The following is a 15,236-nucleotide window of genomic DNA, read 5'->3' on the forward strand; positions in this document are numbered from 1 at the left end:
CTTCTTCTGATGAGAGAGTCACAGCAGACAGCAAATCTCTTCAGAGATTTATTGGGAGGCTCCAGGGTATGGAGAGAGCACGGTTGACTGCCCTGCCCCCGGGAGAGGACAGCAGGGAACTGAAAGACACCTCCTTTATATAAGATTTTGTAGGCGGTGGGGCTTTCTAGGGCAGAGACTTCCAGGGTGAGGATTGGTGGGATTTCAAGTCCTAAGCTTGGAGGAGCTCAGGGATTGGTGGCTTTTTCTCCAGACTTTTCACCTAAAATTAGCATAATCTGGTTAGGGTCCTATTGAGGGGCTGAAGATGACCTTTGTGACAGTTAGAGAGGCTGGGAACGCTGTTATGACAGTTAGAGTGGTCCAGGGGAGGGGCCTGGCCGCTGGAGCTCCTCAGGCAGGGGCCTGGCCACATTCCTGCCTTGAGGGTTTACAAAGTTTACAAAGAGAGTCCACGGCAGGGAAGTTTTCCCCTGCCACTTTAGTTGGCATGAATAGCCAACATACTGTCCCTCAGATATTTATTAATCGTTGTTAAGTTTACAATGAAAGCACCATTTCGTTAAAATAGTTACGGCGTGGGAAGACAGTACCACACGATTTCACTCATACGAAGACTCGAAAGGATGGCCCCATGCCCACCCACACACTAGAAGCACTGACTGGACTCAGTTTTTGTGGGGGGGGGGGACAAAAAGAGAGGCGAGGGAGGGAGCAGAAACGAGTGAGGGCTTGAACTGGAAGGAAAACAGTGTGCCGGGCCTAGGGTTTGAGAGGGGAAGTGGGAGAGGCAGAAACAAACAAAACACAGTCCCCACGTGTTAGAAAGTCTCGGAGAACGCATTTGAAAGCCCTTTTGTAAAGTTGGTCTCACAGTAGCTGGGAATGGAACGGTGGTCCGCAGGGGCCGCGGTGTGATAAACAGTTAGCAATGGTTATGAACGGGGTTGGGCAGCGTTGGCATGCCGTGACACGACACATGAGTGTGAGTAACAATGCACTATTGTTTCAGGCGGCGGATGCGGGGTGTTTAAGGAGACAGATTCTCATGCTGATTTCAGCCTCACAGTGCATATACGTGTCTTCACATACAGACGTGTATGTGGTGCTTCAGTACACCTATCAGCTTAAAATACAGGCTTAAACATTAAAACGTACATCTGCATAAATTTCTTTGATAATCCCCCTTCCTTGACTTGCTGGCTGCACTTGGCTATTACTTTTTCAGAGGGTAGAAAGGAAATTACAACTCTGGTGAGGAAATTTGGCAGACTCCACCTTCACCAAGTCGTGAAGGTTAATGCCACCAGGAATAAGCCAAGTTGCTGTCTTTACCAAGACACAAGGACACTCACCAAGGAAGTATTCCTCCCGGGTCAACAACCACACTAATAAGAAAACATCAGGCATTCTATAAAATCCCTGGCAGATCTCTTCCGGTCCAGGTGTCCCCGATAAAGGAGGCTAGGGGGAAAAAAAAAATGGAGCCACTAAATGAGATATTGGGGTCTTTAACCAGAAAGAGCATTCAGAGAAAAACGAGTGGAAATCCAAATAAACCCTGCAGCTCAGCTAGTGCTCCTACGTTATTTCCTTTAATAAGTATCCCGTGGGTTGTAGAAGATGCTAACCCTGCGAGTGAAGTGTGACGTCATCAGCTATCCCTTGGCATTCGGCTCTAAGACCAGGCTCATTCATGGCTTTAGCTCTAAGTGTGTACGGTTGTGCTTTTTCAATGGTTTCTAAACTTGGTGCCTGTGCTAGCTAGTCCTAAGTCAACTTGACACAGAGTTATCTGAAAGGAGGGAACCTTTTTTTTTAATTTATTTATTCACATCACATCCTAATGGCAGCCTCTCTCCTCCAAGTCCCCCTTCTCACACACACAACCCCACAATTCTCCCCTCTCCTTCTCCTCAGAAAAGGGGGAGGTCCCCATAGGTCCCAACCCATCCTGGCATATTAAGTCAATACAGAACTAGGCACATCCTCTCTCCCTGAGGCCAGACAAGGCAGCTCAGTTAGGGGAACAGGATCCAAAGAAAGGCATCAGAGTCAGAGAGGGCCCCACTCTAGTGGCTATGGAACCACTAAGACGAACCTGCACATCTGCTAATTATGTGCAGGGGACCGAGGACTAGTCCACGCATGCTCTTTGGTTGGTGGTTCAGTCTCTGTGAGCCCGCATGGGCCCAGGTTAGTTGACCATGTAGGTCTCCTTGGGGAGTCCTTGACCCCTCCAGCTTCCTTAATCATTCCCCAAGTCTTCCATAGGACTCCCCGAGCTCTGTCCAGTGTTTGGCTGTGGGTCTCTGCATCTGTTTCTATCAGCTGCTGGGTGAAGCCTCTCAGAGGAGTTATGCTAGGCTCCTGTCTGCAAGCACAGCAGAGTAACATTGATAGTGTCAGGGGCTGGTTCTCTCCCACGACATGGGGCTCAAGTGCCAGGCTTTGGTTGGACATTCCCTCAATCTTTGCTCCATCTTTGTCCCTGACATCTTGTAGGCAGGACAAATTTTGAGTTGAAGGTTTTGTGGGTGAGTTGGTGTCCATATCCCTCCACTAGGAGTGTGTGTGTGTGTGTGTGTGTGTGTGTGTGTGTGTGTGTGTATGCAGAGATCTCTATAATACTGACATTTTATTGCTTAAGGAACGTCATAGTCCTTTCCACACAGGTCAGACCGATTTGAGTTCCCTCCATCAGTGAATAGGGTACCTGTCCTCTAGGTGATGATAGCTGTTCTGACTGGGGTGAAGGGGAATCTATATGTAGTTTTGCTTTGCATTTCCCTAAGGTCTAGACATGTTGGATATTCTTTTCCATGAATTTAAATCCCTGAATACAACCCACTTCTTTTAAAGAAAAAAATGAAATGTAGGGCTATTTAAGATTTGGTTTTAGACTGTACAGCATCTTTTTTTTTTTTTTTTTTTTTTTTTTTTTTTTTGCAGCATTAAAACAGTACCGAATGTGTCTGTAGATGGCCCAACCCTGCTTGATGAGATCTTCAAAGCCACTTGCCCTGCCTGCTACAGTAAACTGACATGGAAATTTAAGGCAGGTTCTTGTTGGTGCACAGCACAAATTACTTTATAGGGGGACAGTCGTTTTGTTTTTCATCTGATGTAGCTTATAAGAAAATAAGCACTGTCCTGTTGACTGAATACCACTTTGTAGTTTTTAAAAACTGCAGCTGTTTTGTTGACATTCTGATTGCTTCTAAGTAAATATTATTTTTTCTATAATTAGTATCATTGTCCTTTTCATGGGTCTGAAATTTTTCGTCTAAAGGGGGAGCTAGTTTTGCTTTTGCCTTGTTTTGGGTTACGTGAATTAATGCTTTTCTTTGCATATTCTTAGCTGGGGGAAGAAGGTATTTGTCTGCATATCCTGCATATTGTGATGGAAGTGACAAAAATTAGAACATTTTCATCCACAGTTGAAATTCCAAGATGATGATTGATTGAATTAGAAATTTCTCATAGCCCACTTGCAAAGCTAAGAATGATCAATTTTCACACACCATGAAATTATGAGAATAAAATAATCTTAAAATCTGTGTTATGGAGTCTATGACCCCTGGAAAAACACCATTGGCCCCATCAGATTATAATTAGTTAAATTTATTAAGCTGCTACACAACAACAATCTCTGAGCCAAACTAGAAATTTTCATTCAAAATGGGGAGAGGAGTTTTTAAAGGTAAAACCACAAGAAGACCTTGAGTGTGTTTACAAGCAAGCCAAGAGCTTGTTCTGTCCTGCCAAGATAAGGTAGTGAAGGCAACCTCAAACTAGTCCTTGACTGTCTGCACAAGCAGGTTACAGAAGCCGAGAAGGAGTTAGTCCTATCATGACAAGCAGAGTGATGGCTGTACATTTTTTGGGTGGGGGCCACTGAGTCCAGGTTACTAGGAACTTATCTTCCAGGGCCTAGAGTCAGAGACAAATGCCTAGTGGGTACCAAAATGGATGCCCAACATAAAGTGGAGTTTCTTTAGCCATCACACTGTCCCTGAAGGACTCATAGAAAAGTGTGTTCTGAGGACTCTGCATTCTTTAACTACCATTACTATCTAATGGCAGCTACATTCTGCAGTTCCCTATTAAAGAAGGCCTCAGAATGTATCCCCAAAAACATGAGCTTAAAATCCATCTTAAACTTAAGCTTAAGACCGCCATCTTAAACGTTTGTTGACATTAGTGAAGGCTTTGAGAACGATGGCTATCATGCCTTGGCCCAGTTATCTCAATATGAACAGTTTAAAAGTACTTCTAATTAGTTGAGCCAACTTTTTAAGTTATGCTACATGTAAGATTACAATAAAGGCACTTTTTCCTGTATTATGATTTGTCCTCTCTATAAGTCAGAAGCAAGGAAAGATAAGCTTTACATTTTAGTACCTTTGTCCAGTGAATTTTGTTTTTCTTTACAAAACTCAAACTCATTCATTAGAGGCATATTAATTGGCTTAGCAGTTTAAGGAACAGTTTAGAAAATTTGTGGCTTTTTTGAGATTATCATTCTCTTGAAGTGCAAGTGTTTTAAAGTAGCATCTTTGTCATTTTACACACTTTTGTAATTAGAGTGCTGTTTTTTTATGTAATTTTGACTTGTTTTTTTTTTTTTTCTATTTGTATTTGTTTATGTAATTTGAGGAGGAATACTGACGATGAATCCTGGATGATACTAACAAACTAATAACTGCAGAGGATTTTTTTAAAAACGTTTTTCCCTAGTAATTCCTATTTCAAATCTTACATCAAAGCCTTTGATCTCTGGGTTGACTTTTGCTCATCCAGCACTGCTTGTTTAAATGGTTGTCACTGTTTTCTGCTGTAGCCCTTTGTCCTCTTTTCAGTAATCAGGGAGCTGAAGATACTTAAGCTTATTTCTGAATCTCCTATTCTCATCCTTTGGGCTCCGTGTTGTTTGCACAGAGCTACTTTTGTCCAGACAGCTCTTCCGTCGAGCTCAGAGTCGGGTGTTGTGTTAACTTCTAGCATTAATCTTTGTGCTCAGCATCGCTTTGGGTAGTCATAGTCTCTCGTGTTCCCCGATGAACTTTGGGATTTTTCTGTGGCTGTGAGGGATGTCATTTTAATTTTGGTAGGATTGCTTCAAATCTGTTACCATTTTTGGCAATGTGGCCATTTTAATAATATTGTATTGCCAAACAAAGAAAGTGGGAAGGTGGGTTGTTTGGTTTTTTGGGTTTTTTTTTTCCCATTTTCTAGTTTCTCAGATTTCTTTATTTGGTGATTTATAGCCTTCACTGTAAAAATATTTAGCATTTTGTTTTACACCTAACCATTTCCTTTTGTGAAGTTATTGCAAACTTGAGTCTTTTCCTGAATGCTTTCCCAGTGAGTATGTTGTTTGTGTGTAGAAGAGCTCCTGGCTTTTTACGTTATTGACTTTGTATTCTGCTATTTTGTTGGAAGTATTTATCATATCTCAGACACTTCTGATAAAGACTTGAGGGTCGTCTTTTGAGGATAGAATCATGTCATCTGCAAACAGGGATAATTTGACTTTTCCCTTTCCTATTTGTGCCCAGTGTATTTCTCTCTCTTGCACCAACCATAATTTCAAGCACTTATGCAAGAATGGTCTCAACAAATAAGCTTGTCCTGTTCCTGATTTTAGGGGAAAGGCGTTCAGGGTTTTTACTCAGTCGATATAAACACTGGCTATAGGTCTACAGTCCTACCTACCCTGAGGGGTGGCCCCTTGAGCTCAACTTTCTATAGAGATTTTTATTATGAAGAGATGCCAGTTTTTGTCAAGGCCCTTTCTGCATCTGTTCAGTGGTTCCGTAGTTCTCATCTGTGGTTCTGTACAATGCATTATGCTCATTTTTTTGCACATGCTGAATCACCCTGTAATGAATACAACTTCATCGTGATACACGATCTTTTCAATATGCTGAATTCCGTCGACAGGTTTCTCGTTCCTATTGAAATCTTTTACATCTGTGTTTGTCAAGGAAATTGGCCTTCAGCCATCTCCTTTTCCTCCTCTTTCCTCCTCTGGTTTCAGTCTCAGGTGTATCTTTATGAGTTTGGAGATGTTTATTCCCTATTTATGTTGGGAAAACCTCAGAAGAATTGGTGTTTGTTCTTTAAAGGGCCTGGGATCATTCGTCAGGGAATCTTTCTGGTCATGAACTTGGAGGCTGTTTTATTAGTTTCAGTCTAATAAACAACAATAATTGATCATTATTGCTCTGTTCAGGGGTTTGTTTGTTTTTTGCATCTTCCTAATTCAATTGTTGGTAGCTGTGTCTAGAAACATATCAATTTCTCCTCCATTTTTAAATTTATTAGCATGTGACTGTTGAAAGAATCCTACTGACCTGGATTTCAGTATTGCCTGCTGTAGTATCACATTTTTATCACTAACTTTATCAGTGTCTCTTCTTTCTTTTGCCAGTTTTGTGAAAAGTCTGCCAATTTTACACATCCTTTCCAAAGAGAACTCTTTGCTTCACTTATCTGTTACATTGTTCATTTACTTTTCCTTTCATTAATTTCAGCTTTGATCTTTTCTTTTCCTTCTATTTTGAGATGGGCTTGCTCTTGTTTTCCTAAGGACTTTAGGTGTGTTGTCAGGTTTTTTATTTGAGATCTGACTTTTTTTTTTTTTTTTTTTTTTACACTTACATGTTTATTTGTGTAGGCATGGCACATGTCATGGTGTAAGTCAGAAGGCAGCTTGTAGAAATGGGTTCTCCTTTCCACACGGTGGATCCTGGGCATCTAAAGCACGCGCACCTCAGGCTGGCCTTTACCCACTGTGCCATCTTATCAGCCCCGCTCTGCCCTTTTTTTATTTTGTTTTCTTTTTCAAGACAGGGTTTCTCTGTGTAGCCCTGGCTGTCCTGGACTCACTCGGTAGACCAGGCTGTCCTCGAACTCACAGAGATCTACCTACGTCTGCCAACCTGTGCTGGGATCACAGACATGCACCATCGTGCCCAGCTCCACTCTGACTTATTAATATAGGTTATTCACAGCTATACGTTTCCAAGAATCACTTCCGTTGCATCCCACAGGCCCTGTGCTGTTTGTTGTCACTTCCATTTCAGTGTAAAAATATTTTTAATTTTACAAAATACTTGGGAGAAACTTTTTTCATATTTAGAGCTCTAAAATCCCCATGTATAATATTAGGAATGAAGTTTTATCATTTCCCAAATGGCTAACCAGATCCCATTTAGCAATCTTCACCACAATAAAATTTGAAATTTCCCCTTTCTGAAATAGACTGTTTAAAATTGAGTGTAGTTTTACTATTATGTTACATTAGCTATTCATATGCCATATGATAGATGCTTATGGGGTATCTCCATACTGCTCGGAAGTGCTTCCTGGCTCAGAAGTGTTTCAGGAAGCACTTCTGAGCAGTAATTCTGCAGCAATTTTTACATTGCCTGTTAAGTCTTCCCATATGAATTCTGAGGTTAATTTGTAGTCTGTATCAACACACAAACCCTCATTGGAATTCTTGTCAGATTGAATATTGTGAATTGCAGTTTGTGAGGCGTTTCCATTACACTGAGATATTCTAACCAAGAAGGAGGATACCCTTTCATTTGTTGAGCTCTTTGTTACTTTGAATGTTATGGTTTGTAGGGGTTTCTTACTGGCCTATCCTGTATTAATATTACTCCTAAATATTTTGTCTTAATCCAATGTTACCAAAATTGGAGTAACCAACCAATTGGGGAGCATGATACCCTTGTGACAATTATTACCACAGGACCCAGTTAATAACAGTTATTTTGGGTGCTGGGGTCGTAGCTCAACTGTGGAATCGTTTGCCAACATACGCGACGAGATCCTGGCTCACGTCTCCGGCACTGCAAAAACAAAAGCAAGCAAGCAAAAAAGCCATTTTGTGCTCTGGAGGTGTCAGGAGCCAGGTGTATTGAATTCCAGTTCAGACATGGTTAGTACTAAAGAATATATATTTTGGTGTTTTGTTTTTGTTTTGTTTTCCCAAAGCTGAGTAGCTGTGGTTGTGTGACCCTTTCTACAAAACTCTACTGTTTATTTCATGTGTGGTTTCCTACTATCCCAACTAAAAGTCTTGTTATGCTTGCATCACCAAGCCTGCGTAGTTTCGTATTTATCTAGGGGTGCTGTATCAAAAAAGAAACACAAGGTCGGATTTTGTTTTTTTCTATTTTTAATTTATATATCACTATTTTCAGTGAGTGGACAAAAACAAAACAAAAAAGAAGAAAAACAAAACCCTTGCATTTTTAACTCCACTTCAGGGGATCCAATGCCCTCTTGAGGCCTCCACAGGCATCTGCACACGCACGCACACACACACACACACACACACACACACACACACACACACAAATAAATCTTGGAAAAACAGAGCTGTGTGGATGTGTAGATAAGGGAGTTTGATGAAGGATAACTAATACGAAAGACTTCTGAGAGTGCCACACGGAAACTTGTACTTCAGAAGCTTCCTGAGGCATATACACAGGCATATATAAAGGGGAGGGGAGCAAAGGGAGTCACCCTCTAACAGGTGACAATGCCTCTCCCACATACCACTGGCTATCAAAAAGTTTAGTGCCAGGTATGGCTTACCTGAAGTTGTTGGTCAATGAGGGTTAGACACCACTCCCTCAAAAAGGTTATGGCAAGTGCCATTGTTCTGAGCTATTCAGAACTTGATAGTAAAATACTATTGCTCGAACCACTATCTGCCTGTGTCACGGGACATGGAGAAATGAAGCTGGTAACAGTGTGAAAATTCCATCCCTCCTGGAGAGCTTTCAGCATGCTAGAAAGTTCTATGCACACGATCGGGGGAGAAAAAAAATCATCAACCATCTTACCTAGGTGTGAGCCCCGCAAGCTACCACAATGACTGACCCAGCAAGACACGCTCAGTCATGCAACTGTGGCATGAATGTTACGGAAGTAACCGGCTACTTTCTCCTTGGCTGTGAAGCCCGCTCCACAGATGGAGCCCGTGATGGGTGCCAAAAATACTCCATTGGCTAAGTCATTGGCCCTGTGGCAGAACCCACTATACTGTTAGACTGCTGAGTAATAAACTTTTAGCCCCAGATTTCTTATTTTTACACCTACGTATTTGCGCACTTCTCAACCCTCATCTGAGAATCTTCTTTTTGCCGTAGCTGGAAATTAATATAAAGGCCCACAAAAAGGGGTTGGGGGAGGGGCAGAGAGATTATAAGAGCCAGAGGGAGGCTCTGGAGCAAAACAGTGTTTGTGCCAGACAGGACAGTACAGCTGCACACGTGAACGCTCAGCCATGCAACTGGATGCACAAGACTTTGAACATGACCCAGCCTAAACTCCCTAGCATGGCTGGGGAAGTGGTGTGGTGATTTGAACGAGAAGCTGTACCCCAGACTCTCGGGAGTTTGAACACTGGGTCCCCACTTGGCAGTGCTGTTTGGGGACAGTTGGGAGGTTCAGCCTTGCTGGAGGAAGCATGTTCCTGGGGTGAGCTTTTAAGAGTGCTGTGCTCTACACCCCGAGCTAACAGCAAAGCACGAGCCCTCGGCATCCCGCCCAGCCGCCATGCCTGCCTCATTAGCAAGCCTCCAGGCCACCATCACAGACTCTTCATCCCTCTGGAGACGTCACTCAACATGAACTCTCTCGTGCTTAGGTTCCCTCTGGTTGTGGTGTTTTATCACAGCAACAGAAAAGCAACTAGAACCATGGTTATTAAATTTTCTTTTAAGACAGAAAGCACATAAAGTTGGAAAGGAAAAGCTTGCTGGAGAGAGGAGGAATTAGATGAAAGGGAACAAGAGGTAGATTTGATCAAACTACTGAGGTAAATGGTAGATACATATGTTGGTGTCCACTTCGAAAATGAAATTTTTAAAACTTTTGATGTGAGCCGATTCCACACCACATACACATGTCACTCTCAGTCCAGGCCACTTGAGAAGATTAGGCAAAGAGGCTCAGAAGTAAGGTCCCATCCCCAAATATTCCTAGCCCCCCCCCACCCCCGTCAGGCTGGCCAGGATACCAAGCAAGCCTGGACATCCCCAGGTGCATGGCAGGGCCAGTGATACCCATTTACCATTCTTCCATCCATCCTCCCCAGGCTCTGACTCTTCCACACTGAAATCGTTTGGTTTCATTCTGGGGAAACCTCACCTGAGCCAGGAAACCTTCCAAGTCCTGACCGATCCTATGGTGAATGTGACGTCATGGGGACCAGGCTGGGGCCAAACCTAGAGTGTGTACTTTTCAGGATTAAGGACCTTTGACTCTGAAGATTAGAGAAAAGGGACTTGAGAAGTATTGCCTGGGGCTAGATGTAAAAGGTGGGTGGCCTCGGACGCTTCACTCCTGGCTGGAGGACTAAGGAAGTTTGTGACTGAAGGGTGTGACTCCTCAGGCTGGACACTGGCATGAGGGCACAGCTAAATGAGACGAGCCTTCGGAGTGCACACAGGATAAAAACAAATGCCTGGCTGGGCAGTGGTGGCACAGGCCCTTAATCCCAATACTAGGGCGTCAGAGACAGGCAAATCTCCAAATTTGAGGCCAGCATGGTCCATGTAGTGAGTTCCAGGACAGTCACACTGGAGAACCTTTCAAGAAAGTGAGGTTCAAGACATTACTCACTTTAAAGAGGAAGGACCCAGAATGAATGTGCAGTGTAAATGCTCCACGGCTCCCAAGAAGTTCAATGCCCGAGAATACTCCACAGTAGATCACAGTGTGGTCTATAGCTGGGTGAGCAGCTTTTCAGAGAACCAGTTTATTTAAAGAGTATGAAGTACAGAGGGCTGCCATGAAAAAAGCACACATCGAGTACCTCGTGATGGGTGAGGAAATGCAACTCTCCTCCCTCCCCATCAGAAAAGCAGAGCATTTACTAGTGGTTCCTGACATCTTTACCACGGTGGAGGAAGGGAATGGTCAAGAACATCTCATGGCCGGAGCTGATGGCTAGTCACAACTTTGGGAACGGAGGGAGAATACTGTTGTGTTGAACCATGTCCCACTCCAAGCTCGGTTCATGTGTTAAAGCTGCGATGATGTGATTGTGTTTGGAGGTAGAACATTTAAAGAGGTCCAGAAATGTGTAAGGTCTGGGCCTAATCTAATATGAAGTGTCTTTGTAAGACTGGAAAGGTCGGGCATTGTTGCACAGACGTGTAAACCCAGCATTGGGGAGGAAGGTAAGAGTGGGGTTTGACGCCAGTCTTGGCTACATGGTCAGCTCAGGGCCTTCCTGGGCTACATGAGACCCTGTCTCAAAAAAATGAAGGTAGGAAGGGATGGGGTTGGGGGCAAGAATGGGGAAAGAGAAGGAATGGGGAAAGTGCTATGGTAACCCTAGCTAATACGGATTTTAGAACCAAGAGTGAGATATTGTCATAACAAACCTAAAAATGTGTTCATGCTTGGAATTATGTATGTGGAGGCTAGACTCCGTTTGAGGCGCATGTGTGAAGTAATTCTGACAAGGTCTCAGACAGGCATCAGATACACCGGACTTAAAAACCGGTATCCTACAGTGAGAATTCTAAAATTTCAGTTTCTTTTTAAAAACACGGAAATGTTCTAAAAATGTTTTTGTTTGCATCCCAGGCGTGCTGACAGGAGCTGCCCCCAGCAGGTGACTATCATTCGCCTCGTGCTCTAGCAGAAGCGTGGTTTTGCCAGCTGCAGGTACATTCTTCCATTGTTTGACATGAGGGATTCTGGGACTTTTTCAGAGGGTACATAAATGCTAGGGCGAAGCTAGGTGGAGGTGGTTGTAGTTCGTTAGCAGTCGTACTCAAAGAAAAAAACAGATTAGAAACGGATCTCTCTCTTCCTTCCTCCCTCCTTCCCTCTAGCCTTCTTTCCCAGCTGCTGACAGGGGCTGGGGGAGGATGACGGGTGGAAAAAGACTGGGTACAGTACCCTTGCTATACAGCGGCAAGGAACTTGGCTGAATTGAGTGCTCGCGTATCACAGGATGGAGTGTTTATCGTCACTAGCGAGTACACAGGCCACAGTGTGTCTGGAGGTCAGAGGGTAACTGTGGAGCTGGTTCTCTCCTTCTGTGCAGATTCCAGGGATCAAACTCAGGTCCCCAGGCTTCTGTGCCACATGCCTTTATCTGCTGAGCCATCTTGATGGCCCCAAAAGGGGGTATTTTAAGAACTGTAAGTACAAAATACTCAGATGAAAGCCCTACAGATTATCAAAGTGTGGCCTTACTTGCTCTTGCTGCAACTAACAAAACATGAGGGCAGAGATAAGTTCAGGGAATTATTGAGCAAAAAGTGATTAGATCTTTAAAATTACATTTAAAAAGTAACTAAAGTTAGAGAAGGTCATCTGGTCCTGCACCAGAAAAGCTTGTACAGGAGAGAGGGTCCTGTGCCAGTATGGCGAAGCAGGAAGGCATCCAACAGCTGTGGAGAGGTGTGGGGCCACACCTGAGCCAGCCTGACAAATGACTCCCAGGCTCCACGTAATGTGACAAAGTAAGTTTCTGTTTGTTTTGTTTTGCAGTACTTTGTTAGGGAGCCTTAGAAAACTAACACATACTGCTAACTGAAGAAAGTAAACCATAAACCAATGATTTCATGAACAAGCAAGGATATTCCCCCTACTCCATTTCAGGAAAGTGGAACAGTCACTAGTGATTTCTGCCAGCCTTACGCTCCTGGGGAAAGGAAGACAACAGGCCAGCCAAACACTTCTCCTGCTCGGAGTTGATGTCTGCGGAGGTCAAACTTCCGGCTAACGCCACCCCCACAATCCCTGCACACCGAGGACTTCTTCCCAGAGTACGGCTAAAGAGGGCAGAGTTAAAACCAAACCGAATGGCTTCCCTACAGACTGGCCTGAGTCCTCTAGCCAGAGGTGACACCCCATGCAGCCCCTAACCTCACAGGATGTCCACAGGAGGCTCCTACTTGGAGTGTGTCCTCTGGTGCCTGGTGAGAAGTGACTTAAAACCAAAGGCGCGCCCGCACTGGGGGCACGGGTAGGGCTTCTCCCCCGTGTGGCTCCTCTGGTGCCCGATGAGGTTGAACTTCTGACTGAACGCCTTGCCACACTGGGCGCACACGTAGGGCTTCTCCCCCGTGTGCGTCTTCTGGTGTCTGAGGAGGAGGGACTTGAACTCAAAGGCGCGCCCGCACTCCGGGCACTGGTAAGGCTTCTCCTCCCCGTGGGTCCTCTGGTGCCGGAGGAGAGAGACCTTCTTCCCGAAGGCGTGCCCGCACTCGGCGCACAGGAACGGCTTCTCCCCCGTGTGGATCCTCTGGTGCCGAAGGAGGTTGAACTTCTGCCTGAAACTCTGGCCGCACTGCGGACACGCGTAGGGCTTCTCCCCCGTGTGCGTCTTCTGGTGGCCGATGAGGTTGAACTTCTGGCTGAACGCCCGGCCGCACTGGGCGCACACGTGCGGCTTCTCCCCGGTGTGCGTCTTCTGGTGCCTGGTGAGGAGGGACTTGAACTCGAAGGCGCGCCCGCACTCTGCGCACCGGTAGGGCTTCTCCCAGCCCGCGTGGGTCCGCTGGTGCCGGACGAGCGTGGCCTTCTTGAGGAAGGCGCGCCCGCACTCGGGGCACAGGAAAGGCAGCTCCCCCGCGTGCACCCTCTGGTGGCCGAGGAGGTTGAACTTCTGGCTGAAGCCCCGGCCGCACTGGGCGCACACATAGGGCTTCTCCCCCGTGTGCGTCTTCCGGTGCCTGGTGAGGAGGGACTTGAACTCGAAGGCGCGCCCGCACTCGGGGCACAGGTAGGGCCTCACCTCCGCGTGGACCCGCTGGTGCCGGACGAGGTTGACCTTCTGCGTGAAGCCCCAGCCGCACTGGGCGCACACGTGCGGCTTCTCCCCGGTGTGCGTCTTCCGGTGCCGGATGAGCGTGCCCCTCTGGCCGAAGCGCTTCCCGCAGTCGGGGCAGGCGTAGGGCTTCTCGCCCGAGTGCGTGACCTGGTGGGTGAGGAGCCTGGACAGCAGCCGGAAGCCGCGGCCGCACACGGGGCACAGGAAGGGGTTCTCGCCCGAGTGCGCGCTCCAGCGGTGCTGGATGAGCGAGGCCTTCCGGCAGAAGCCGCGGCCGCACTCGGGGCAGGCGAAGGGCTTCTGGGCCAGGTGGGTGCGCTGGTGGAGCAGGAGGTCGATCTGCTGGCGGAAGCCGCGGCCGCACTCGGCGCACGCCAGCGGCCGCTCCCCGGAGTGGACGACCTTCTTGTGGCTGTTGAGCGACGACACGTACATGAAGCCCCGCCCGCACTGCTCGCACACGTGCGGCTTCTCCCCCGAGTGCTTCCGCTGGTGCACGGTGAGCGAGGCCTTGTGGGCGAACTGGTGCCCGCACTCGGAGCACGAGTAAGGCTTCTCCGCCCCGGGCAGCGGCTGCAGCGGCGTGACCTCCGACCCCTGGCAGAAGCCCCGTCCGAAGTCAGGATAGGCCGGGGCCAGCGGGAAAGCTCCGTGGAGGAGCGCTCCGGGCTGGGACTCCCCGGGTCCGCGCCACACCGCGCCCGCCCTGTCGGGGAGCCCTGCCCGCGCCAGGCCGGGGTCCGTCCCGCTGCCCTCCGCCCAGCAGGCTGCGTGGCCCCGGCACGGGCTGGGGCTCGCCCTCTGCGGGAGGGCGTCGCCGCTGTCTGCCTCCTCGCCGCCTCCGCCGCGGGGGCAGCCCGGAGCTTCCGACTGCAGCCTGCTGCCTGCCGGTGGGCCTGGGCAGGCGTGAGGGGGCTGTCCGCTCGGCACACACGCTCGGAGGACTTCCGGACTGGCAAAGGGTATCGGGCAGGGGACATGGGCCTCTGATTCCATCCTGGGTTCTGCCGGAGAGAGAGCACTGGTCAGAATCGCAGAGGTCCCCAACAACGAGGGCACGGACGCGCACGGCAAGCGCCCCTCTACAAGCCTGAGCCTTAGCTCAGCTCTGAACGTCAGGAAAACTAGAACACGGAAAAGCTTCAAGGGCGACGTCCGCTCTGTAAACTGCCGCAATCAAGCTTGCTAACAGCATGAGCGTCCAAGAATACTTGCTGCTCTTAGTGAGTTACCACAAGTTTCTCCAGTGATTTTCTCTGCTGTGAAAGAAAGGGGCCATGTCTGAAGTTGTCTACCTAAAGGTTTCCTCCAGCGGGAGAGGTGGCGTAAGCCAGTGTTAGAGATCTATATGTGATATTAAGCTCAATGTTCCCTCACCCGCAAGAAAACAATAAGCTGGTTGCGCTCACTCAGA

At 47.1% G+C, this 15,236-nt stretch overlaps 1 protein-coding gene across 2 annotated transcripts in view; it reads right to left on the reverse strand.

Annotated features, from left to right (window-relative positions):
- Nucleotides 1–8,233: 8,233 nt before the first annotated feature.
- The window catches only part of Znf169 (zinc finger protein 169), a 36,457-nt gene continuing 29,454 nt past the window's right edge, over nt 8,234–15,236 (reverse strand). For both annotated transcript variants that reach the window (XM_055595176.1, XM_055595175.1), the window contains exon 5: nt 8,234–14,826. In XM_055595176.1, coding sequence (XP_055451151.1) covers nt 12,941–14,826 — 1,886 coding nt within the window. In that variant the 3' untranslated portion in view covers nt 8,234–12,940. The remainder of the gene's footprint in view (nt 14,827–15,236) is intronic.

Source organism: Psammomys obesus, unplaced genomic scaffold (genome assembly GCF_907164565.1).
Source record: "Psammomys obesus unplaced genomic scaffold, mPsaObe1.curated_primary_1811, whole genome shotgun sequence".
NCBI classification, from domain to species: domain Eukaryota; kingdom Metazoa; phylum Chordata; class Mammalia; order Rodentia; family Muridae; genus Psammomys; species Psammomys obesus.